The 27,477-nt window shown below is 43.0% G+C and overlaps 1 protein-coding gene across 1 annotated transcript in view; it reads right to left on the bottom strand.

Annotated features, from left to right (window-relative positions):
- Positions 1 to 360: 360 nt before the first annotated feature.
- LOC141121837 (C-C motif chemokine 19-like) overlaps positions 361 to 27,477 on the bottom strand; it is a 72,020-nt gene continuing 44,903 nt past the window's right edge. The window contains exons 2-4 of the mRNA XM_073611557.1: positions 4,375 to 4,495; positions 2,950 to 3,121; positions 361 to 1,381 (exon numbers count right to left, since the gene is read on the bottom strand). Of these exons, the coding sequence (XP_073467658.1) occupies positions 2,956 to 3,121; positions 4,375 to 4,495 (287 nt within the window). The 3' untranslated portion in view covers positions 361 to 1,381; positions 2,950 to 2,955. The remainder of the gene's footprint in view (positions 1,382 to 2,949; positions 3,122 to 4,374; positions 4,496 to 27,477) is intronic.

The raw sequence follows: 27,477 nt of genomic DNA, 5'->3' as shown, positions 1-27,477 counted from the left end.
TTTTTTTTTTTATTATTACCTATCTATTAATACGTACTCCATAAAAATGCAATGTCGTCTGTTGAATAAAATAAAAATTAAAAACAAAAATGTAAATAAACTGACCTGCACCCTAGCTTTTGATGCACTTTGCTGGATTCACACATTCATCAAAACATTATTGTTTAGGATATGTCTGCAAATTCTTCAAAATGTAGTATATTATATGATATATATATATATATATATATATATATATATATATATATATATATATATATATATATATATATATATATATATATATGCGTGCCACTAGCTTGCTATGTTGTCGCCATCTAGTGGATGAAAACAATAATGAACCTTCGTACATGCTACACATTCTATAAACACACATTTTATTTTCTGGTAATCATATTTTTAAAAAAAGGACAAGTCCTGAGCTTAGGAGGGAAACATCATATCATACAGAAGTTTAAAAAAAAAATCACAGCTTATAAAAGGTTTTAGGTACAAAAAACTCTGTAAGTGCCAAGCAGCATATAAGAGGGCAGTATCGTTATATAATGTACATCAAAATATAAAAGAAACTAAAAAAAAAAAAAGGAAAAGAAAAAAAAATCTATATGTACTGGTATATAAGTGTGAAAAATATATGGAAAATTCAGACTTAGAAACAAATATAATGCCATATTTCTGATGTATTGAACAAATAAGAATTAAGACTGCTTACATTCAAGTGTGAGAACAAAAAGGAAGTAGAGGAGAGAAAATAGACAAAAGGAGAGAGAGAAAGAGACCGAGAGATAGGAAGGAAAGGGGAAGGAAGGGAGTGAGGAAGGAAAGGGGAAGGAAGGGAGGGAAGGAAGGAAGGAAGGAAGGAAGGAAGGAAGGAAGGAAGGAAGGAAGGAAGGAAGGGAGGGAAGGAAGGAAGGAAGGAAGGAAGGAAGGAAGGAAGGAAGGAAGGAAGGAAGGAAGGAAGGAAGGAAGGAAGGAAGGAAGGAAGGAAGGAAGGAAGGAAGAGAGGAGGGAAGTGAGAGAGGGAGGGAAGAAAGGGAAGAAATGGAGGGAAGGAAGGGAAGAAAGGAAGGAAGGAAGGAAGGAAGGAAGGAAGGAAGGAAGGAAGGAAGGAAGGAAGGAAGAGAAGGAGGGAGGAAAAGAGGAAGGAAGGGTTAATGTTGGTGAAATCTAGATAGGGAGGAAGGACACAAGAAATGAAAAAGGTTACATGTACATTTTAAAGACTTGGATAAAAAGAATTCACATTTCATCGATTTTACAGAAAATCCCAATAGCTAATACATGTCACAGGGTTGGCAGCAGATGGATGTTGCTGAGAACGGTGGTATGGGTTCAGCTTGTATCTTCAGTTTGTAGGAGACACAGAAATGTCCACAGAGACCTGAAAGATGACACAGGACAGATCTTTGTAAATGGGAAGTATGACTTTTTTTCAGTTTTATTTTCATTTATTTGCCTTAAAGTAGAACTAGAGGGAAAGGGAGGGTTAATACCCCTGACATTTTTTTTCACTATCTGTTTTCCATTGGGGAAATTTCCTATCACTTCCTGTCCCATAGCTGGGGTTAATATGAGCCCGAGGTACCTGTTATATGCACTCATCAAGAATGTCAACTATGCCCTCCCTTTCTGCTCCCACTTCTCTATTCATAGAAGCTGTGCTATACCTTCGGTCAGTGAAAAGCGATCTCTGAATGAAGAACGGGCGGATGACTATAAGGTCTACCTTTTCCATTCACAGATTGCTTCTCTTTCATGGAAGCTATAGTACAGCTTTTAAGAATAGAGTGAATGGAGGAGGTGGGCCGAAAAGGCGGGCATAGTTTCCACTCTTGATGTGTGCCTATGACAGGTTCCATATTAACCCCCGCAAGATTATGGCTGCACGGGTAGGGGGAGGATCTTCAGTCTGAAGATCTGAGAAATCTCCACACATAATTGTTTCCTAGCTGAAAAACATGCACAGACTTGAGAAGACTTTAGTATAGCCCAGCCTTTCTCAACCTTTTTATTCCAGAGCAGAGACCTAACTAGAACCTTCAGGGCCTTGGTGCAATAAACCATGAAGGGTCCCCCTGACTGCTGGTGCCTTTTCCATTGGTCCTGGAGCCCTTTCCATTGGTCCTCTGGCCCTTTCCATTTGTCTCAGGGCCCTTCCTTCCGAGCCTGGGGCCCTTCCCAATGATTCCAGGGCCCTTTACTCCCATTGCTGGGCCCTTTATAAGCCCTAGTTCACGCTGCGACACATAAATTTGCATGACAAATCAAAACACGATAATTCCAATGGGTGCTGTCTTAATCAATGCAACTCAAGTTTCGTCAAAAAAAAAAGGTTCCTGCACTACTTTTCTGCGACTTTTGTTTGATTTGAGTGCCATGGACTGCAACGTTAAATCACAAAAGTCGCAAACAAGCCGCAAGGAAATCGCAAGCAAGTTGCACGATTTTGGGGTCACAGCAGTGTGAACCGAGCCTTACGGTACCGCAGCACCCCACCCCATGGTGTCAGAATGCCAGGGCCTAGTCGGAAGCATGACCGTTGCTACCCTAGTTCCGCCACAATCCTTAAAAAAAAAATTCAAGTCTCAAGAAACGCCTACTTAAACCAATTAATTGGCGTTTAATGTCCTCTACAATGGTGGCCAGTAGTGAGAACACCAAAAGCTAAAATGATCTTTGTTGTCATGTAACTGGCTCTTCCAAGTGGCATTGGCCTGGAATTAAGCAGACACCATCAATTGGGAGATCAGTTAGCCAGAGCTCCAGGAACCCCTAGCAACCTCTGGAGGAATCCTGGAGGTTTACAGAACCCTGGTTGAGAATGGCTGGTGTAACCAGTGCTTCAGATGTAGGCTACATTGTATTCCAATAGGTTGACTATAGAAAAAGTATAGAAATAATGCAGATGAAGTAGAAATTACCATTATTATCTGGCCCAGGGATTTTTACCTTGGCTTAGTCCCGCTGCTGATGCTGGGGGGGTTTCTTTTGTTTCCGGTCAGTCCCGTCCTTCCTTACCGAGTCTTTCTTCTTATTATCCAACCTTTTCATCAGTTTGACAACCCAGGGGTTGCCCAGAGGGGCACATAGCTTCATGGAGGGCTTATGGGATGTAAAGAACCTGCAAGACAATAAGGACAAAAACCATGACCAAGGCCATGACCGTTCACTTGGCCGGAGAATTGTCCACAACTTTAAATCTCCAAACAACTCACCCAAAAGAAGACAAACTAAACTTGAGTGGAGTTCAAATCGCTATAGCAGATTTTAATATAGGTAACTACAAAATTTAAAGTAACGATAACACAACAGCAGAAGTAGGGTTGCAGGTCCTTAAAGGCACCATAGGAGCAATACACAATTTCTGTGTCTGTGGCACCAGTTGTTTATGACAATAACCCAACCGCAATGCGCCACCTCAGGGATGATATCAGCTGACTGCAGATATAACCTTATCCATAACTACATGGTCACTACAAGTTGACTGCACCAAATAGAGGACACCACACCACCACATTTAGACTGCCTTAAAAAAAAAAAAAAACCCAAACTGCACACCAACTACCATGACTTTTTTCTAGACTGTCTGATGCCAATAGTGGAAGGTTGAGGGGGGAGGCTTTCTTGGCATCTACAGATGTTCAACTGAACCCTACTCACTCTTTCTAATGGACCACCCCTTTAGAGCTTCTCGAAATCAGCCCGTATATGTCCAATAACCATTTAACCTTATGCTTTCTGGCTAATCTTCTCACATGTAGACCCTATGCTTAGATCTTTCCACTGTTAGTTCCAGGCAGCCTTTCTTTAATGCAAAAACCAAAAAACTGCCAAATTTAGAAAACAAGGTCAGCAATATCCCCATACATGCTTTACTGCTACTGGCTTCCTTTAAAGCTAGTGGTACCTTATTTTTGTAAGGCCCAGAATCTAAGGCCAAGGTTTTCCTAGTTTGAGCTGCATGCTTGGTCCAGGTTGGTGTCTGAGAAAGTAAAAAACCCAGGCCAAAGGAAGCCAGGTCAACTGGCATTTCTCGGAGGAGGTCAGCCATGGCTTCCTCCATATTTCATTCAGTAGGTGTTTCCCGTGAGACTGATTAATGCGGCATCCTCTTTAATGATAAGCAAAAGGAGATTTTTTTCATTCTCCTGATTATTTGCACAAAGAGCTGACTGGTCTGCAGAAAATTTAATAATTCTCGAAAAACATTATGGCTTCAAGTCCTACATAACATGGTTCTCCACAGATCAGCTGCTCAGATTTTGGATGGAGGTATTCACAAGACTTAAAAGTGCCCAGTCAGCAATTTCCCTAATCTGCCCCTCCCCCGTCCTCTTATGTTGGGTGTTGTTAGGTTCCCTCCCTTCTACTTACACCACGGCTTTCTGTCTGCATCCTTTCTCTGGTGTCTGTATCTCATATCTGATGACAATGTTGTATGGGATACGTTTGGTGCTGGTCTGGAGGCAGCAGTCGACCACCATGTTAGCTGTACCTACAACAGACAATGTGAGCCAATGAAAGGGTCTTAGTCACAAATAAAACGGCATAAAACTCTAGATAAACTTTATTTATAACAATTGTGTACAATATCTATAGAGGTATATACTGGTATATAGAAGCCAGAAAAATGGAAACCATAATACAGTACCACATATCTCATGTTTAGGTCTTTGTTTCTGTCTGTGTCCTTGTTGGGGAGATTCACCATCTCTGTTTGTACTGGTGACCATTACTGAGAAAGAAAGTGATGGGAAACCAAACCCAAATGGTGCAGGAAGTGAGGGAAAATCTTCCAATGGGGACATCCCTCTGGTGACAACTGTTTAGCAGGAAAATTCCCCTTACTTTAATGCGATAGTTACATAGATAATCTGGTTGCAAAAAAGACACAAGTCCATCCAGTTCAACCAACAAAGAAAAAAAGAAAACCAACACACTCAAATAGAAATCCTCCATGTACACTATCCAATACCCACAGATGATCCAGTGGGCAATATCATTGAAATCTATTTTTCAGGGGCAATTCATGAATCCATTGCCTTGTGGTTATTCGAAGACACCTGTTTATGTATTTCATTGAATTGCAATGTCCCCAAAAATTTAGTAGTAATGTAGCTTTCAGTGCTGTCGCACTTTGAATGACAATTGCGCGGTCATACAACACTGTACCCAAACTGAATTTTTGTCATTTTGTTCCCACAAATAGAGCTTTATTTTGGTGGTATTTGATCACCTCTGCCGTTTTTATTTTTTGCTAAACAAACTAAAAAAGACCGACATTTTTGAAAAAAAAAAAAAAGTTTTTCTTCGTTTCTGTTATAAAATTTTGTTTTCTCCTTCACTGACGGGCCCTGATAAGGTGGCACTGATGGGCACTGATATGTAGAATTGATGGGCACTGATAAGCGGCACTGATATGCAGCACTGATGGGCACCAATAGATGGCACTGATATGCAGCACTGATGGGCACTGTCAGGCGGCATTGATGGGCACTGACAGGTGACACTGATGGGCACTGACTGACAGCACTGATGGGCAATGACGGGCGGCATTGATGAGCACTGACCGGTGGCACGGATTGGCACTGACAGGTGGCTTTGATGGACACTAATAGTTGGCACTGATGGGCAGCACTGATTGGGCAGGTACTGACAAGTGTTAATGCTGTCCACTGATTGGCACTGTGATGAACACTGATTGGCACTATGGTGGGCACTGATTTGCATTGTGGTGGGCACTGATTGGTACTTTATTGGGCACTGGTAGGGGGTTATGATGGGGCACTGACTGGGCACGGATTGGCAGCTGATGGGTACATTTGATGGGGGCTGTGCTGATAAGTAATGTGCTGATTATAAGCACAGACCCCCCCCTCGGACAGGGAGAGCCGCCGATCGGCTCTCCCTGTCAGCGTGAACCGAGAAATGCCGTTTACCAGCACTTCCTGGTTCTCGCGATGATCAGCTGTGATTGGTCACAGCTGATCACGTGGTAAGAAGCCTCTGTCAGAGGCTTCTTCTCACGATCGGAGATGCGACGCCCAGTCAGGATAACAGAACCACTTCCCAGCGATCATTCTGTTGTAGGCCGGGTGAGAAGTGGTTAATCAGTCCATAACATTGCCTTGTATATGACCAGATGTAGGGTTAGGTTTAGGTTTGGAGTTAGCATTAGAGTTAAATTTAGTAGACGTGCACTACCACAAAAATTTGTTTATTTTAGTTTTCGTTTCATTTGTTTTGTTTTTTTTTCGTTTATCGGATCATTCGTTACTTTGGATTATTTGTAACTTCAGATGTATGTATTCGTTCCGTTCCATAAGTTTAGATGCGGCATTCGTTAATTTGGATAATTCGTAATTTCGGATGCATTCGTTACGTTCACTAACACTTACTTCAGCCAAATTTGAAAGGAAATTCCAATAACTAGAATTTTATAGTTTATAATAATTTAGAATATATAATAATAATAAATAATAAAAACTATAATAATAGTTAATAATTTAACTATAATAGAAAATACGAAAAATGAAATTATCCGAATGTAATAGATTCGGTAAACTCGTAGGTTGAATCATTCTTTTGTTCTTTGAGATTTTCATTCTTTTTGGGTTTTCGTTCTTTCGGTTTTTCGTTCTTTCTGAAAATGTATTTTCGTATGCATGCTTAGCTTCAGGTTTAGTGTTATCATTAGGGTTGTATTAGGTACAGAGTTAGCATTAGGGTTAGAGTTAGGTTTGAAGAGAGCATTAGGGATAAGGTTTGGTTTGAAGTTAGCAATAGGGTTATAGTTGGGTAGAGAGATAGCATTAGTGTCATGGTCAGGGGTCAGGCTTGGAGACCAGTAGCTATAGCACTAGAGAGGCTCACATTGACCAGCAGGATAAGTACACAAGCAGATCACCCTGGTGGATGATGTGGACTCGCCCAAGTTGCGGGGTCTAAGCACTATCCGGTCTTCACCAAAACTCCTAAATGGTGGAGATGGGTTTTGCTGCGTGTTAGTACCAGGTGGTGGTCCTCAGGATCGCCCTACCAGGAGGTGAGCAAGCCAGGGTTTAGTAGCAGATATAGGGATCAAGCAGAAGTGTAGTCAGTAAACAAGCCAAAGGTTGGTAACAAGTGGTTGCAACTTGGGATCAAGCGGAAGCGTAGTCAAGGAACAAGCCAAAGGTCGGTAACGAGTGGAAGTGAAAGTAGCAGCAGGTATGACAATAGGGAGATATTGGCTGGAGAGAGCACAATAATCTGGCAAACAGGAAGTGCAAAGCCACGGCTAAAATTGGACGTTCATGGGGGGGGGGGGGGGGGGTTCAAGGCAAGATTGTCCATGGAATGGTCCAGGGAGCTGTCTAGCCTCTCAGTTGGCTCAACAAGAAGAGATATTGCCAGACACACGGCAGAGTTTGGAGGTTCAGATCTGGATTGTGACAATTAGGGTTAGAGTTAGTTTTAGAAGTGGTGTAAAGTTTAACATTTTGGTTAGAGTTAGATCTTTACCTGGAATTAAGGTTTGGAGATAGCTAAAGAGTTAACATTAAAGTTATAATTAGCATTCAGATTGGTGTTAGGGTTCCTCTGTTCCTCATAATTTAAGGTCATGTTCCCAGCTAATAAGGACCCATTTATTGGCAAAAGAACATGTCCAAGAAAGCTCAAAGGAGCTTCTAGAACCCCCAGGGGTCATTTAAAGCATATTGAACCCTATAAAACCACCAGAACCAACCTTCATTTAGCTGTAATGTATTTCACCAAAATGACAATGTTTGATTGAAATGTTGGAAATGACATCGGAGTGAAAGCTGTCCCTTTTTCTCCTGCTTATTGGTGACTTCTGTGTGCTTACTAGACAGGTGGACCTTTTAAGTGACCACTAAGTGTATTTTACCTGCTGTGTTAATATCTCACTGTTTACTTTCGCATCGGAAAGCACCTAATTTTCTGCCTTTATTTGCAATCATTTAACTGCGGTATTATGAAACAGAGCCTGAGGTTGTATTCAGAGCAAAATCTCCACTTCCTTCTGCCTTTAGGGAAGTTTCTGAATCCCCAGCAGGACAATACATGTACGATCAGACTTTACAACAAACTAGTTATAATCCTATGTTTCCATTAGATGGCGCAGTTGCACTTAAAATTTTCACACTCTTCAGAACAGTTCATACAAAACGATTATTATTTTCATACATTCCAAATATGTTACGTAGATCAGCGGTCCCCAACCTTTTTGGCACCAGGGTCCGTTTCATGGCAGCCAATTCTCCCAGGGACTGGGGGGGGGGGGGGGGGTTGTGGTGGATGGGTTGGGGAATGGGATATTCACAGAGTCTGTCCTCAACCCCCCTTCACATCACAGCCCCCCTTAACATCACAGCCCCCCTTAACATCACAGCCCCCCTACATTAATGTAACAGGGACTGCTTTGTAAAGGGTGCACTGTGCTGTAAAGGGGGACTGCACTGTAAAGAGGACACTGTGATATAAAGTAGACTGCACTGTAAAGGGGCACTATGATATAAAGGGGGCTGCACTGTAAACTGGACACTGTTATATAAAGGGGGCTGCACTGTGATGTAAAGGGGGCTGCACTGTAAAAGGGGACACTGTGATATAAAGGAGACTGCGCTGTAAAGGGGACACTGTGATATAAACGGGACTGCACTGTAAAGGGGCACTATGATATAAAGGGGACTGCACTGTAAAGGGGCAAAGTGATATAAAGGGGGCTGCACTGTTAAGGGGCGCTATGATATAAAGGGGACTGCACTGTAAAGAGAACACTGTGATGTAAAGGGGTCTGCACTGTAAAGGGGACACTGTGATATAAAGGGGACTGCACTGTAAAGGGGCACTATGATATAAAGGGGACTGCACTGTAAAGGGGCAAAGTGATATAAAGGGGGCTGCACTGTTAAGGGGCGCTATGATATAAAGGGGACTGCACTGTAAAGAGAACACTGTGATGTAAAGGGGTCTGCACTGTAAAGGGGACACTGTGATATAAAGGGGGCTGCGCTGTAAAGGGGACACTGTGATATAAAGGGGGCTGCGCTGTAAAGGGGACACTGTGATATAAACGGGACTGCACTGTAAAGGGGCACTATGATATAAAGGGGACTGCACTGTAAAGGGGCAAAGTGATATAAAGGGGGCTGCACTGTTAAGGGGAGCTATGATATAAAGGGGACTGCACTGTAAAGAGAACACTGTGATGTAAAGGGGACTGCACTGTAAAGGGGACACTGTGATATAAAGGGGTCTGCACTGTAAAGGAGACACTGTGATATAAAGGGGGCTGCGCTGTAAAGGGGACACTGTTATATAAAGGGGGCTGCACTGTGATATAAAGGGGGCTGCGCTGTAAAGGGGACACTGTGATATAAAGGGGGCTGCGCTGTAAAGGGGACACTGTGATATAAACGGGAATGCACTGTAAAGGGGCACTATGATATAAAGGGGACTGCACTGTAAAGGGGCAAAGTGATATAAAGGGGGCTGCACTGTTAAGGGGAGCTATGATATAAAGGGGACTGCACTGTAAAGAGAACACTGTGATGTAAAGGGGTCTGCACTGTAAAGGGGACACTGTGATATAAAGGGGACTGCACTGTAAAGGGGACACTGTGATATAAAGGGGTCTGCACTGTAAAGGAGACACTGTGATATAAAGGGGGCTGCGCTGTAAAGGGGACACTGTTATATAAAGGGGGCTGCACTGTGATGTAAAGGGGTCTGCACTGTAAAGGGGGCTGTGATATAAAGGGGACTGCACTGTAAAGGGGCACTATGATATAAAGGGGACTGCACTGTAAAGGGGACATTGTGATATAAAGGGGTCTGCACTGTAAAGGGGACACTGTGATATAAAGGGGACTGCACTGTAAAGGGGACACTGTGATATAAAGGGGTCTGCACTGTAAAGGGGACACTGTGATATAAAGGGGACTGCACTGTAAAGGGGCACTATGATATAAAGGGGACTGCACTGTAAAGGGGCACTATGATATAAAGGGGACTACACTGTAAAGGGGCACTATGATATAAAGGGGACTGCACTGTAAAGGGGACACTGTCGTGTAAAGGGGTCTGCACTGTAAAGAGGACACTGTGATATAAAGGAGTCTGCACTGTAAAGGGGACACTGTGAAATAAAGGGGACTGCACTGTAAAGGGGCACTATGATATAAAGGGGACTGCACTGTAAAGAGGACTATGTGATGTAAAGGGGACTGCACCATAAAGGGGGCACTGTGATGTAAAGGGGACTGCACCATAAAGGGGCACTGTGATGTAAAGGGGACTACACTGTAAAGAGGACACTGTGATGTAAAGGGGTCTGCACTGGAAAGGGGACACTGTGATGTAAGGGGGTCTGCACTGGAAAGGGGACACTGTGATATAAAGCAGACTGCACTGTAAAGGGGCAAAGTGATATAAAGGGGATTGCACTGTTAAGGGACACTATGATATAAAGGGGACTACACTGTAAAGGGGCACTATGATATAAAGGGGACTGCACTGTAAAGAGGACACTGTGATATAAAGGAGTCTGCACTGTAAAGGGGGCACTATGATATAAAGGGGGCTGCACTCTACAGAGGACACTGTGATGTAAAGGGGACTGCACTGTAAAGGGGGCACTATGATGTAATGGGGTCTGCACTGTAAAGAGGACATTGTGATGTAAAGGGGACTGCACCATAAAGGGGGCACTATGATATAAAGGGGACTACACTGTAAAGGGGCACTATTATATAAAGGGGACTGAACTGTAAAGAGGACACTGTAATGTAAAGGGGACTGCACTGTAAAGGGGACACTGTAATGTAAGGGGGACTGCACTGTAAAGGGGACACTGTAATGTAAAGGGGACTGCACTGTAAAGGGGGCACTATGATGTAAAGGGGGCTGCACTGTAAAGAGGACACTGTGATGTAAAGGGGTCTGTACTGGAAAGGGGACACTGTGATATAAAGGGGTCTGCACTGTAAAGGGGGCACTATGATGTAAAGGGGACTGCACTGTAAAGGGGACACTGTGATGTAAAGGGAACTGCACTGTAAAGGGGCACTATAATATAAGCCTCCTCAATTACAGTCCCCTGCAGTCTCCCCCCTTTCCTCTCTAACATGACAATTCCCCTTTCCATGCTCTGCCTCCCCTCCTCAGTCTGTGTGTCCTCTCCCAGCTAGCCGGGCCGACAAAGTCATCCTATCTACAGGGCAGGGAGTGGAAGGAGCTCTCTATTCCGATCTGCATCTCCTCCCACCCCCCGCCCCACTGATAGGATGACATTGTTGGCTGGGCGGGTGGAGGAGCCAGGAGAGGACACATGGGCATGGCCAGGAGAGAACACATGGGCATGGCCAGGAGAGGACACATGGGCATGGCCAGGAGAGAACACATGGGCATGGCCAGGAGAGGACACATGGGCATGGCCTGGAGAGAACACATGGGCATGGCCTGGAGAGAACACATGGGCATGGCCAGGAGAGGACACATGGGCATGGCCAGGAGAGAACACATGGGCATGGCCAGGAGAGGACACATGGGCATGGCCTGGAGAGAACACATGGGCATGGCCTGGAGAGAACACATGGGCATGGCCAGGAGAGGACACATGGGCATGGCCAGGAGAGGACACATGGGCATGGCCAGGAGAGGACACATGGGCATGGCCGCACAGCAGGTGGTCTGTGATAGCCCTGCGCAGCCCAAGGTCGTCCCTCACCTCCTGCTGTGCGGTCCGGTCATGAACAGGCCACAAACCAGGGGGTGGTGACTCCTGACATAGACTAACATTGCTGCCTTCCTTCAAAATCATAGGGTCTTAGGGATATATTTGTAAAAAAAAAATTATTGCTGAGCTTTTCATCCTGTGAAACTGTCTGTGCAAATTAGTGGCAGCTGGTGCTCAATATTTTTGGGGGGGGGGGGTGGCAAACAAACCTGCCCCCCCTCAATCGCACCAACTGCCACCCCCCCGCATGGGAGACAGATGGGAATCAGAGGTGGTGCAGGCTCCTGGAAGCTGCCCCTGGCCCCCTCTCTCGCTCTAGCCCCCCCTCCACGTGAACGGGTCAGACGCCATCCATGTCCTTACCTAGGGAGGTGGTGCTGATGATCTGGGGTAGGGTTCCTGGATCTGCCCCTCCACCTGCTCCAGCTTGCCGTGACACCGGGACGTTGCTTCTCCTCCCGGCCGAATAGGAAGTGGGTCCTAAGACTCCCTGGCCAATCGAGTCTCAGGACCCGCTTCCTGGTTGGCCGGGAGGAGAATCTGGAAGACAATTATGAATATTAATTCACTATTGTCACACAACTGGGTGGGATCGGGGCGTAGTGCTCTGCGCCCCGAGCCCACCCATTTTTGAAGCCAATTAGAGCCTCAGGCTCTAATCATGTGCTTAACCACATACCGACTGGCTCACGCCGATATACGTTGGCAAAGTGGCACGGGTGCACAAAACAAAGCACCCATACGTCGTTGTGTCATCCGCGGCTAACGGACACTGTTCTGTCCACCAGATGTTTTATACTAGCTATTTGTACCTGTGTTGTTAAATTTACATGCAAAAGAGTAATTTACTTAAGACAATCATATGTGGTGTGCAGGCTCCATCTAGCGTTCCTTTTTGGTATTGCTGTAGTTCTGTTTATTTGTTTAATGTATGTGTAATTAACCACTTGCCTACTGGGCACTTAAACCCCCCTCCTGCCCAGACCAATTTTCAGCTTTCAGCGATCTCAAACTTTGAATGACAATTACTCAGTCATGTAATACTGTACCCAAATGTATTTTTTGTCCTTTTTTTCATACAAATAGAGCTTTCTTTTGGTGGTATTTGATCACCTCTGGGTTTTTTATTTTTTACGCTATAAATGAAAAAAGACCGAAAATTTTGAAAAAAAAACAAATTTTTCTTTGTTTCTTTGATAAAATTTTGCAAATTATTAGTTTTTCTTCATAAATTTTGGCCACAATTTATACTGCTACATATCTTTGGTAAAAATAACCCAAATTAGTGGATATTATTTGGTCTTTGTGAAAGTTAGAGAGTCTACAAGCTATGGTGCCAATCATTGAAAATTGATCACACCTGATGTACTGGTGGAATATCTAATTTCTTGGGACCGAACAAGCCAGGAAAGTACAAATACCCCCCAAATGACCCATTTTTTGAAAGTAGACATTCCAAGGTATTTAGTAAGATGCATGGTGAGCTTTTTGATGTTGTCATTTTTCCCACAATTCTTTGCAAAATGAAGATTTATTTCTCTCACATGGCATGTGTATAACACAAATGACACCCCAAAATACATTCTGCTACTCCTCCTGAGTATTACGATACCACATGTGTGAGACTTTTTCACAGCCTGGCCACATAGAGAGGCCCAACATGCAGGGAGCACCATCAGGTGTTCTAGGAGCATAAATTACACATCTAACTTGTTGACTACCTATTACACTTTTAAAGGCCCTGGAGCACCAGGACAATGACACGTGACACTGAGGTGGCACTGATGACAGATGGCACTGATACGTGGCACTAATGACACTGATGTGGCACTGATGACAGATGGCACTGATACGTGGCACTGATGACACTGATGTGGCACTGATGACAGATGGCACTAATACGTGGCGCTGATGACAGATGGCACTAATATGTGGCACTGATGACACGTGACACTGATGACAGATGGCACTAATATATGGCACTGATGACATGTGGCACTGATGACAGATGGCAGTAATACGTGGCACTGATGACAGCTGGCACTAATATGTGGCACTGATGACAGATGCACTGATATGTGGCACTGATGACAGATGCACTGATACGTGGCACTGATGACAGATGCCACTGATACGTGGCACTGATGACACGTGACACTGATAACAGATGGCACGTGACACTGACAGGAGGCACTGATGACAAATGGCACTAATATGTGGCACTGATGACAGCTGGCACTAATATGTGGCACTGATGACAGATGCACTGATACGTGGCACTGATGACACGTGACACTGATAACAGATGGCACGTGACACTGACAGGAGGCACTGATGACAAATGGCACTAATATGTGGCACTGATGACAGATGGCACTAATATGTGGCACTGATGACAGATGGCACTGATGACAGATGGCACTTATACATGGCACTGGGGACAAATGGCAGTGGGGACAGATGGCACTGACGTCACTTTTTTTTTAATTTTTTTTTTTTTTTACTCACCACTGCAGCGGTTCGTTCACCCTCCTCACACGCTGTCTCTGTGTGAGGAGGGAGAGCCGGCGATGAGAGATGATCATCTCTCATTGGCACCGCCGATCACGCTGAAAACAGTCACTATGATTGCCCGTTATCAGCTATCTGTGACTGGCTGTGTCCAAGGGACACGGGCAGCACAGAACTTCCCCGATGCGCGAAAGATGGATTACTCATGAGAGGGATTCTTGATGGAAATGGCATGTTGAGAGTAGGAGGTCATTTAAAAGAAGGTTAGATAGAGTTCTCAGAGAAACATCCTTTAGTGATCTCTGGTCACCATCATATTGCCTACTTACTCATTCAACATTACCATGACCAAACTAAACACCAGGGTCGACTGTTTACTGAAGGAGCCTTACGAGCTGCTGGACTGTGGATAGTCGGAGCCAAGAGATGTGTAAGTAGGCTCCTCTTCAAGTGCATTATCTGCCGAAAACTTTGTGGAATGTCACAGACACAAAGGATGGCCAATTCACCATCTGACAGACTTAGCATGGATTCGCCTTTCACTAATGTTGGACATGATGTTTTTGGTCCCTGGTCTGTTGCCATCCGGTACACAAAAAGGGGACACTCAAACAGTAAACGCTGGGCAGTCATATTCGTCTGCATGTCCATCCGAGCTGTCCACATCGAAGTGATTGGGTCAATGGACACTTCAAGTTTCATTAAAGCTCTTAGACAATTCATTGCAATCAGAGGCCCAGTGAAACTCATTCGCTCTGACAGAGGGTCTAACTTTGTAAGAACAGTAAAAGAACTTCAAATTCCTTCTAATTTGGACATTCTCAGAGTAGAAAGATACTTGAGTGAACAAGTGTTGAGTGTCCTTCGCGCTATCAGTTCCGTATAATAAAAATAAAAATAAACATGAAATAAATGCAGCAAAATCTTGAATGTGCACCGTGACACATATAAGTAAAGGTAACAAATCAAAATGTGATCTCGCGCAATAATCTCATAACCTGGGATAAAGTAAAGTATGTTTGGAATGTGGTAACACAAATCGTGTGGTAAAAATAGTGACGTAAAGTTACTATTTAACCTAGGTTCATAATTAAATAAACATTCTATAATAAATGATAAAATCTATAATAATCAGCTAATACTGAATGCTATTACATAGCTAGTAAGTGCTACCAAAAATACCAGTAAAATAAAATGTGATGAAAAGTGAATTGTCCAAATAAATAATAAATGGAACGGTTGGGTCCTCAAAGATGGATGAACTGTTGTAGGAAGTCCTAAATAGAGGTAAGATATAGATCCAATAGATGGTTTCTTAATAATAAAGTGTAATAGTGTTGCCCTTCAAACTTCCTGTAAATATGGTCTTTCAGAACTCTCACCTCAAATCTGTTGTGTCATAGCTTTTAAGGGTACTGGTCCATGGATGTTGTCACTGCTAATGTCAGTGCTGCTGATCGTGGATCTCTCCTCCAGGATCCCCTGCTGTGACTCCTAAAGTAGCTCTGGTTTAGTCAGCCCGGTATAGGGGGTGAAGAAGGGAGAGAAGAAAGGGGGCTCCACTAGTGTAGAATATTAAGTAATAGGGACATTTATTGAATAATAAAATGGACTCTTACGCGTTACGACACCGTCAGATGAAGTCACGTGACGGTGTCGTAATGCGTAGGGATCGGCCGGAGCGAGACGAACACAGGAAGAGAAGTGAGAGTGCGCAGAAAGCGCCACACTAGTTCATTTTGCTGTATCTTTTTACTCATGTTTTAATGTAAGAGTCCATTTTATTATTCAATAAATGTCCCTATTACTTAATATACTACACTAGTGGCGCCCCCCTTTCTTCTCTCCTATACCGGGCTGACTAAACCGGAGCTACTTTAGGAGTCACAGCAGGGGATCCTGGAGGAGAGATCTACGATCAGCAGCACTGACATTAGCAGTGACAACATCCATGGACCAGTACCCTTAAAAGCTATGACACAACAGATTTGAGGTGAGAGTTCTGAGAGACCATATTTACAGGAAGTTTAAAGGGCAACACTATTATGCCCTGTACACACGGTCGGACTTTGTTCGGACATTCCGACAACAAAATCCTAGGATTTTTTCCGACGGATGTTGGCTCAAACTTGTCTTGCATACACACGGTCACACAAAGTTGTCGGAAAATCCGATCGTTCTGAACGCGGTGAAGTAAAACACGTACGTCGGGACTATAAACGGGGCAGTAGCCAATAGCTTTCATCTCTTTATTTATTCTGAGCATGCGTGGCACTTTGTCCGTCGGATTTGTGTACACATGATCGGAAATTCCGACAACGGATTTTGTTGTCGGAAAATTTTATAGCCTGCTCTCAAACTTTGTGTGTCAGAAAATCCGATGGAAAATGTGTGATGGAGCCCACACACGGTCGGAATTTCCGACAACAAGGGCCTATCACACATTTTCCGTCGGAAAATCCGACCGTGTGTACGGGGCATTACACTTTATTATTAAGAAACCATCTATTGGATCTAAATCTTACCTCTATTTAGGACTTCCTACAACAGTTCATCCATCTTTGAGGACCCAACCGTTCCATTTATTATTTATTTGGACAATTCACTTTTCATCACATTTTATTTTACTGGTATTTTTGGTAGCACTTACTAGCTATGTAATAGCATTCACATGTGTATTAGCTGATTATTATAGATTGTATTATTTATTATAGAATGTTTATTTAATTATGCACCTAGGTTAAATAGTAACTTTAAGTCACTATTTTTACTACTACACGATTTGTGTTACCACATTCCAAACATACTTTACTTAGAGGAAATTTATCCCAGGTTATGAGATTATTGCGCAAGATCACATTTTGATTTGTTACTTGAGTGAACAAGACTGCACGTGGATCTTCAACCCACCTCACTCTTCTCACATGGGAGGTGTTTGGGAGAGGATGATAGGCATAGCCCGCAGAATTCTTGACTCTATCTTCCTACAAGTAGGAACTGCAAGGCTTACTCACTAATGTTTAGTGACATTTATGGCAGAGGTTACAGCTATCATTAACGCCAGACCTTTGACATCTATTTCAAGTGACTCTGAGGATCCAGTGGTCCTCACACCTGCCATGTTACTCACGCAAAAGACTAGTCTTGCCAGTGCTTTAGCTGGAGAGTTTTGTGACAAGGACCTTTACAAACGTCAATGGAGACAAGTACAAACCCTTGCCAATACCTTTTGGAACCGGTGGAGGGAACAATATATAAAGTGTCACACTGAAAAGCCCAATCTTAAACCTGGTGATGTTGTGCTCATGAAAGATTGCCAGGGACTAAGGAATATGTGGCCTTTAGGTTTGATCACCAAAGTACTGCCAAGCAAGGATAATCGTGTCCGTAAGGTCGAGGTCAAGATCTTTCAACAGAATGAGGTTAAAGTATTCTTGAGACCAGTGACCAAACTTATTCTGTTGCTTTCTACGGAGGACTCTGTTAGTGACATCACTTGATGTCAGACGGGGAGTGTTCTGTCCACCAGATGTTTTATACTAGCTATTTGTACCTGCGTTGTTAAATTTACATGCAAAAGTGTAATTTACTTAAGACAATCATATGTGGTGTGCAGGCTCCATCTAGTGTTCCTTTTTGGTATTGCTGCAGTTCTGTTTATTTTTTTAATGTATGTGTAATTAAGGAAGTTGTCAGCAAGCAGGGAATTCTGGGTAGAATCTTAACAGGAAGTGAACCAGCCACCATTCTATTCAACAAATTGCAGGAAGCAAGTCATGTCTTTCTCAATCTATCGTCATCACCCCTTAGAGAACTTAAAAAGTAAGTTTTTATTATCTCATCTTGTACTGTATATCGTTGTTTATGCAATGTATGCTGTATTGTATGTGATATTGTACTTATTGAAGTCTATTTCTGTTATTTTGTAGTTTCACCTGGCTTGTTCTAATAAAACTGAGATCAAAGAAATATGGTATCTAAAGTTATTGGGATAAGAAGGTTTAGCTAACTGTCCCAGAGACAGAACAGACACCGCCGCACGCCACAGGAGCATGCCTGCAGGTCCCGCAGACTCGATGTCCGCCGGTGGCCCACGATCATGGCACGGAGAGGTAGAAAGGGGAGATGCCTATGTAAACAAGGCATTTCCCTGTTCTGCCTAGCAACATGGCAGGGATCTATTGCTCCCAGTGATCTCTGTCATGTTCTAGTGAGCCCATCCCCCCACAGTTATAACACGCTAAGGGAACACAGTTAACCCCTTGATCGCCCCCTAGTGTTTAACCCCTTCCCTGCCAGTGACACAGTGATTAGTGCATTTTTATAGCACTGATCGCTGTATAAATGTCACTGGTCCCAAAATAGTTTCAAAAGTGTCCGATCTGTCCGCCGCAATGTCGCAGTCATGAGAAAAATCGCAGATCTCCGTCATTACTAAAAAAAATGTTTTTGATAAAAATGCCATAAATCTATCCCCTATTTTGTAGACGCTATAACTTTTGCGCAAACCAATAAATATACACTACATATACACTACATACACTACATTGCGATTTTTTTTTTTACCAAAAATATGTAGAAGAATACATATCGGTCTAAACTGTGGAAAAAAATCCTTTTTTTATATATTTTTTGGGGATATTTATTATAGCAAAAAGTTAAAAATATTGTTTTTTTTTTCAAAATGATCGCTCTTTTTTTGTTTATAGAGCAAAAAAAAAATAAAAACGGCAGAGGTGATCAAATACCAGCAAAAGAAAGCTCTATTTGTGGGAAAAAAAAGAACATCAATTTTGTTTGTGTACAACGTCACATGACCGCGCAATTGTCAGTTAAAGTGACGTAGTTCCGTATCGCAAAAAAGGCCCTGGTCAGGAAGGGGGTAAATCCTTCCAGGGCTGAAGTGGTTAAAAAAAAAAAAAACCCCATTGAAATCCATGCGTTCAGTGCCCTGCATGTAGATTAGGGGCCAGGCGCATGGATTAAGGGGGCGTTGCCCCTGCACCCTGTATGGAGTAGCCGCCACTGGTGCACATGCCAGCACAATCAAATATCACTAGACTAGTTTCTCTCCGGGTTGGATGCTCTTCATTCATAAAAATAGTGTGAATCAGGACATTAACATCATTATGGCCACTAGATGGAGCTTACGGTCATAGTAAAAAAAAATTTAAAAAATCATCAGCTCCATCTAGTGGTCATAATGTGTTATTTTCCTGATTCATGCTATTCATATGAATGGAGAACCTCCTACCTGGAGAAAAAAATAGCCAGTAATATTCAATGTTGCTGTAATTTGCACCTTACAAATGCACATGCAATTTTGCAAGAGGAATAGCTCTGTGAATTGTTATAAATATAACTCCTTAGAGTTGAGACAGTGGGGTTAAAGCTGACTAAATGTTAAATCTTTTGAGAGGCAATAGGTAATGTAAATAATATATATATATATATATATATATATATATATATATATATATATATATATATATATATATATCTATATATATATATATATATAGATATATATATATATAGATATATCTATATATATCTATATCTATATATAGATATATATAGATATATCTATCTATATATATCTATATATAGATATATAGATATATATATATTTTTTTTAAGATGTTAATTAAAAGTGTTTAAAACTTCGTAAATGGGGGGGGGGGGAGTGTCCTTTGCAAAAAGTAAGAAAAGATAGAAAATAGAAAGAAGTGGGTTTGCTTTGGGACACTTATAAGGTATATGTAAACCTTGTCACTAAGATCTCATTAAAGTTGTAACAAGTTTGTTAAATACAAAAAAAAACGCCCGGGCTTCCCCTGTGTTGGCCTCCCGCCCCCCACCCTGTAGTGTTGCTGGCTTCCCTCCTCTCCCTCCTGCTGCTGCGGGGGATCTGTCTGGATGGAGAGTGGGGGGAAGAGGCTAGTAAATATATAATTTACTGGTACCTTCCTTTTCTAAATGAACACAGAGAACAGACTCACCATTCATAACTGAAGCATAGTAAACTGTGTTTTAAGTGTAGCCCCATCGGCGATGCCTACCAGTGCACATCAGCGCTGCCAATCAGTGCTATCTATCAGTGCCCATCAGTACCATCTATCAGTGCCCATAAAGGCTGCCCATTTGTGCCACCTATCAGGACCGCCTATCAGTGCCCATCAGTGCTGCATATTAGTGCCTCCTCATCAGTGCCCTTCAGTGCCGCCTCCTCAGTGCCCATCACTGTAAACTGTGTTTACCATGCTTCAGTTTGTGAATGAGCAGGAAGCCTCACAGCACAGAGCACTTCACATTCATTCACTGCCCCATGCAGCTGAGGCTGCAGAGAAAGGTATGTGTGTTTGAGTTTTGGGGTGCACACCCCAATACAAAAGGCTGCGCACACCTGAACAAAACTGCACCGGACTCCGGACTGCAAACCGCGGTTCACCCGGACATGGGTGAACCCAGCCTTAAGATAGCAATGCCAAAAAGATAATATTATGGGTCCAGCACTATTTTTCCACTTTCCTCAACTAAAAGAGAATTACAGGAACTGCCAGCGTTGATCTTCTTTGAAAAATGCCAGTTACCTGGCTTCTAGGCAGATTTATTAGCAGGTCATCAGTGCAGCCCCTTTAACTCTTCTAGCACCATTTTGTTTGCTCTCTCTTGAAATTATATATATATATATATATATATATATATATGTATGTATTGTGTATCTATATAGATATATATCTGTATACTGTATATATATATATATATCTATCTATCTATCTATATATCTATAGATATATAGATAGATAGATAGATAGATATATATATATATATATATATATATATATATATATATACAGATATATATCTATAGATATAGATATATATCTATATACTGTATATATATCTATATATAGATATATAGATATATATCTATATATAGATATATATCTATGTATATATCTATATATATATATATATCATTGTTCAAGGGGTGAGATGCACTGAACGATCCAATCGTGCCAGCAATCTAGTCCTTCCCACAGACCGATATGTAGAAACAAAAAGCAAGGATTGCTGCACAGGAAAATTAATTTCCGTAGAGAAAATTACATAAGTTCAAAAGACATCAAACAAACACCAAATGCAGCTGGCTGCGACGTTTCGGGCTTCAACAGATAACACCCTTTTTCACAATCATATGTCTTAGACATATGATGTCTGCAGACAATGCTTGTAATCCAAAGCACTCACATATCAAAGCGAGTTTCCCCATAGAAGTCTATGAAAACGAATATAATTCGTTAGGCATTGACTTCTTTTACATGCAATACCACATGTGGCCAGAGGTGGGGGGCGCCGGAGAGCCTCGGAAATACTCGGGGACAGCTCGGCTGAACTCGGAAAGCCTCGGAAAGGCTCGGAAACACTCGGGAATGGAGTATTTCCGAGTGTTTCCGAGTCATTCCGAGCCATTCCGAACAGCTTTGAACGACTCCGAACCATTCCGAGTGTCCCCGGCGCCCCCCGCACCTCTGGGCAAATGCGGTACAGCCTGAAGTCTGGAACGCATAGACATCACCAGACGCTGGGTTTCATCCCTGGTGATGCTCTGCCAGGCCTCTACTGCAATTGTCTTCAGTTCCTGCTTGTTCTTGGGGCATTTTACCCTTAAGTTTTTTGTCTTCAGTAAGTGAAATGCATGCTCAATCGGATTCAGGTCAGGTGATTGACTTGGCCATTGCATAACATTCCACTTCTTTCCCTTAAAAAACTCTTTGGTTGCTTCAGTTGCTTCAGTTCATTGTCCATTTGCACTGTGAAGCGCCGTCCAATGAGTTCTGAAGCATTTTGCTGAATATGAGCAGATAATATTACCCGAAACACTTCAGAATTCATCCTGCTGCTTTTGTCAGCAGTCACATCATCAATAAATACAAGAGAACCAGTTCCATTGGCAGCCATACATGCCCACGCCATGACACTACCACCACCATGCTTCACTGATGTAGTGGTATGCTTTGGATCATGAGCAGTTCCTTTCCTTCTCCATACTCTTCTCTTCCCATCACTCTGGTACAAGTTGATCTTGGTCTCATCTGTCCATAGGATGTTGTTCCAGAACTGTGAAGGCTTTTTTAGATGTTGTTCGTCAAACTCTAATCTGGCCTTCCTGTTTTTGAGGCTCACCAATGGTTTACATCTTGTGGTGAACCCTCTGTATTCACTCTGGTGAAGTCTTCTCTTGATTGTTGACTTTGACAAACATACACTGACCTCCTGGAGAGTGTTCTTGATCTGGCCAACTGTTGTGAAGGGTGTTTTCTTCACCAGGGAAAGAATTCTTCGGTCATCCACCACAGTTGTTTTCCGTGGTCTTCCGGGTCTTTTGGTGTTGCTGAGCTCACCGGTGCGTTCTTTCTTTTTAAGGATGTTCCAAACAGTTGATTTGGCCACACCCAATGTTTTTGCAATCTCTCTGATGGGTTTGTTTTGTTTTTTCAGCCTAATGATGGCTTGCTTCACTGATAGTGACAGCTCTTTGGATCTCATATTGAGAGTTGACAGCAACAGATTCCAAATGCAAATAGCACACTTGAAATGAACTCTGGACCTTTTATCTGCTCCTTGTAAATGAGATAATGAGGGAATAACACACACCTGGCCATGGAACAGCTGAGCAGCCAATTGTCCCATTACTTTTGGTCCCTTAAAAAGTGGGAGGCACATATACAAACTGTTGTAATTCCTACACCAGTCACCTGATTTGGATGTAAATACCCTCAAATTAAATCTGAAAGTCTGCAGTGAAAGCACATCTTGTTCGTTTTATTTCAAATCCATTGTGATGGTGTATAGAGCCAAAAAGATTAGAATTGTGTCGATGTCCCAATATTTATGGACCTGACTGTATATACTGTATATATATATAACACCTTTCTATTTAGGCTTTGAGGTAAATTAAATTTTTGAATAGATAAAGTGATGCGCTCGTAATATCTATAGGATATCCTACTATTCAATGTGCTGACAGGTCACATTCTACTTGTGGATACTTTGTTACAAACTATACAAAAACTTGAACAGTGATTAGCATAATATAAATAAATATAAATACAATGTGTTGAAAAGTCTGCTGTGAAAATCTAATTGGAGACCTCCCGGAATACAAATCCAAAAATTAGTTCACCATTTGTTTTTGTGAAATAATAAACAAACAAATATATGTGGAAAAAGGTGGTGAAAAAATAGAGTGAAAAATATATTAAAACAGATATATTCAATAAATATGTAGTTGGTAACAATTATAAAAGGATTACAGTACACCTTACAGTAAGGTGTATGGGAATCCACACAATTGTAATCCTTTTATAATTGTTACAATAATTGGTATAATAGACCCCCCCCCCCCTCCCAAGTTTTACTGTAAATATGATATTTTTAAAAGAGTGGCTCTGCTGCAATATTCACCATTGATCAGAAGCTGTCCCCTGCAATACCTCTTCCTCACAACAAGATTCAGGATTGAATGATACCCAGCATCCCTCGAACACCGAGGAAAGACTGGCTGCAAGGTGTCATGACATTGGCCCACTCAACACAATGACCTACACTCACAGTACTAAGGGGAAGTTCAGGTGCCATCACATCAGCACCACTTTGCACATCATCTAGGGCTGCCCACTGCAAGACCAAAGAAGAACAGGACCCAAAGTGTCATGAAACTGACCAGAAGACATCAGAAAAAGATAAGGAAAAACAAACAAAAATACTGCCATAGCCCGGTGTTCAGCTTCAAATGTCTTCATGTAATGCTGAACCCGCGTCCATTAAAAATTGATCATTTTCTATAGGAACATCTGGAAGCGGTTGAACAACCATTAACATGAAACAGAGTCAATGCTTTGTAGTCTTATAAAAGAGATGTCATCTATATCTGCTGATGGATTCAAGGAAATTCCAGCCTTTTACAGGCTTTCCATTACACAGTTAAAGAAAACCTTTAAAACAATGTTTTTTTGTTTTTTTTTTATAACCCAATTCTACTGGTAAGAACAGCAAAAGTATAAGATTTTCCTGTCCCACCAGAAAGGCCAGAAGAAGAGAGCTACAGACCTCAGAAGATGACTTTTATTGTCCAAAGAGGTTATTGGCTGGAGGCAAGCGTAATATTAAATGGTCATATCTAGAGATAAAGAAAAAGCTGAACTGAACTTTGACCTCAAGACCAATGTTGACCCCCAATGACAAGGAATTTCACCTTTCCCCACGAGGCAATGTCTGATGAAATTAGTTCCTTGCATCATTCAACCTTCTTCTGAGCTCAGGGGGCTCTGGACCTGCCCCCAGACTGTGAATGTACAGTGAAAGGAGTAGCAACACAGTGATAAGCTCATCTCTTTGCTCTCTCCTGAACTTTGACCTTAAGATAAATTTTGACCCCCAAGACAAGGATATTCATCTTGACTTTACACATGAGGCAATGCCTGATGAATTTAGTTTTTAAGAAATATTCCTTGCATCATTCAATCTTCCTCTGAGCCCAGGGAGCCCTGCCCCAGCCTGTGACTGGACAGTGAAAGGAGAAGCAGCGTAGTGATTAGGTCATCTCTTTGCCTTCTCCTGAACTTTGACCTGAAGATGAATTTTGACCCCAAGACAAGCAATTTCACCTTGACTTTCCCCATGAGACAATACCTGATGAAATTAGTTTCAAGAAATGTTCCTTGCATCATTCAACCTTTCTCTGAGCCCGGGGAGCCCTGCCCCAGCCTATGACTGTACAGTGAAAGGAAAAGCAGTGCAGTTATGAGCTCATCTTTATGCTCTCTCCTCCTATCAGCATGCTTCTTGCTGGCACATTAACTGATTGGCTTTCTGTACCACTTCAGCCCTGCTGTACAGTAGACTAGAAGAAGCTGATACCAGGTCACATTCAGGTACTTACTCTGCTTGTATTTAAAAATACAGCATTAATGATTACAGAACTGCATTAATTTGTGCCTGATTACATCGATGATGTGCAGCCAATCACAGTGCAGAAAGATCAAAGGCCCCTTCTACTCTCCTCAGACGTCAGATCCTATTTAAAGCACCGGCTATGGTCGATGTAACTCCAAACTGCTGCCCTTTGCTTGCTTTTATCCAGCCCTAAGGGCACTATTTCATTCATTGACACAAAGGAAGAGGCTTAGTTCTTCCCAATGACATCAACGATGGGGCCCAATGACACCAATGATAGGGCACAATTCCTCCCAATGACATGGGGCACAATTCCTCCCAATGACATCAACGATGGGGCACAATTCCTCCCAATGACACCAACGATGGGGCCCAATTACACCAATGATGGGGCACAATTCCTTCCAATGACATCACTGATGGGGCACAATTCCTCCCAATGACACCAACGATGGGGCAAAATTCCTCCCACTGACACCAACAATAGGGCTCAATGACACCAATGATGAGGCACAATTCCTCCCAATGACACCAACGATGGGGCAAAATTCCTCCCACTGACACCAACAATAGGGCTCAATGACACCAATGATGAGGCACAATTCCTTCCAATGACACCAATGATGAGGCACAATTCCTTCCAATGACACCAATGATGAGGCACAATTCCTCCCAATGACACCAACAATAGGGCTCAATGCAGGGCCGGCACCCTACCATGAGACCCAATGGGACCATGGCTCCAGGCGGCATTTAACAGGGGGCGGCAGCCAGGCCGGCAAGAAGTTACTGCCAGGCAGTGGCGTACTAACTGGGGGGGGGCGGTCCGCCCCGGGTGCCACACATTGGGGGGGTGTCAGGCGGCTCCCCCATCCTCCACTGTATGAAACAGTGAGAGTGGGACGGGCTTGGTAGTGCAGCGGCGATGTGACATGCAGACAGCGCAGGGAGAGATCAGGCGGACTGACCCATAGTCACAACGCTGTGCGTCTTACGCTCTGTTAAATTATAACAGCCCACCGAGAACAACTCCCCCCCTCCACAGAAATGGAAGAGGCTGCATTGGCTCTGCCCCCTCCCTCCCCTCTGTTTCTGTGTCCCGTCCATGCTCCGTGCAGCCCGCGTGCTGTGTCTCAAAGGAATGTGGGGGCGGGAACATTTAAACAAGTAGCCGACGGAACTAGTGTGAGCAACCTGGGAACATCCAAGTGAGTTATCAGCACTGTCACTGTGTACAGACTCCGCCCTCTCTCCCAAATCTTTCACTCCCCCTCTTTCCTCTGTTGTCCTCTAGCAGAGTCTTTCATTAACTCTGTGCTAATAGTTGGCCCCATCATGTTCCTTTAGCCAGGGTTTTCACTAGTGTGATCATAGACATTGCATCACATCACATGCGATGTCTGTGCGATGTCATTACATGCGATGTCTGTGCGATGTCATTACATGCGATGTCTGTGCGATGTCATTACATGCGATGTCTGTGCGATGTCATTACATGCGATGTCTGTGCAATGCGAATTCAGCCATACAAACTGTATGGCTGAAATCGCATTTGCACCAAAACGGTGCAGGACCCCTTTTTTGGTCTGCACTGGAATCGGATTGGATGGGTGTTTACACCTATGCAATCCGATTCCTGCACCATTTCACAGTTCTCACTGCGATCTACAAACCGATCTAGGGGTGTCATTAATTTTACATTGACACCCATAGCAGTTTGCAAAGGGCAGCATCAACGGCCGACAAGCAACATGCAATGCAGGAATCGGCACTGGAATTGCACTGATTCCTGCATCGCATATATGTGAACCAGGACTCAAGTGGGGTCACACTGATGCGCTGTAGTTCAGTTGCCTCAATTTTCACTACAGTCCCACAGACTTCTATTAGGTTACACATTTTTGCAAAATTTTCTGAAAGCGCACCAAATGTCCTCTATACTGAATCTTTGGTGTGCTTTCAGAAAACACAGTAAAATTACACAAGCTAATAGAAGTCTGTGGGACTGCAGATAAAATGGGGATAAAATGCAGAAAAACTGCGTATATGCCAGCACTCAAACCAGCACACAAACTCCAGGACACCAGTGTGAACCCAAAGGCTTCAGGGTGCTGTGTAATGTAAAGGGGTCCAGAGGTGCAGGGGGTTTTATCATGTAAAGGGGTCCAGGAGGTGCAGGGTGCTGTGTAATGTAAAGGGGTCCAGAGGTGCAGAGTGCTGTGTAATGTAAAGGGGTCCAGAGGTGCAGGGGGTTTGCAATG

This window comes from Aquarana catesbeiana, linkage group LG01 (assembly GCF_042186555.1).
Source record: "Aquarana catesbeiana isolate 2022-GZ linkage group LG01, ASM4218655v1, whole genome shotgun sequence".
NCBI classification, from domain to species: Eukaryota; Metazoa; Chordata; class Amphibia; order Anura; family Ranidae; genus Aquarana; species Aquarana catesbeiana.
The sequence above is the reverse complement of the archived record's forward strand: the minus strand, read 5'-3'. Positions and strand labels throughout refer to the sequence as shown.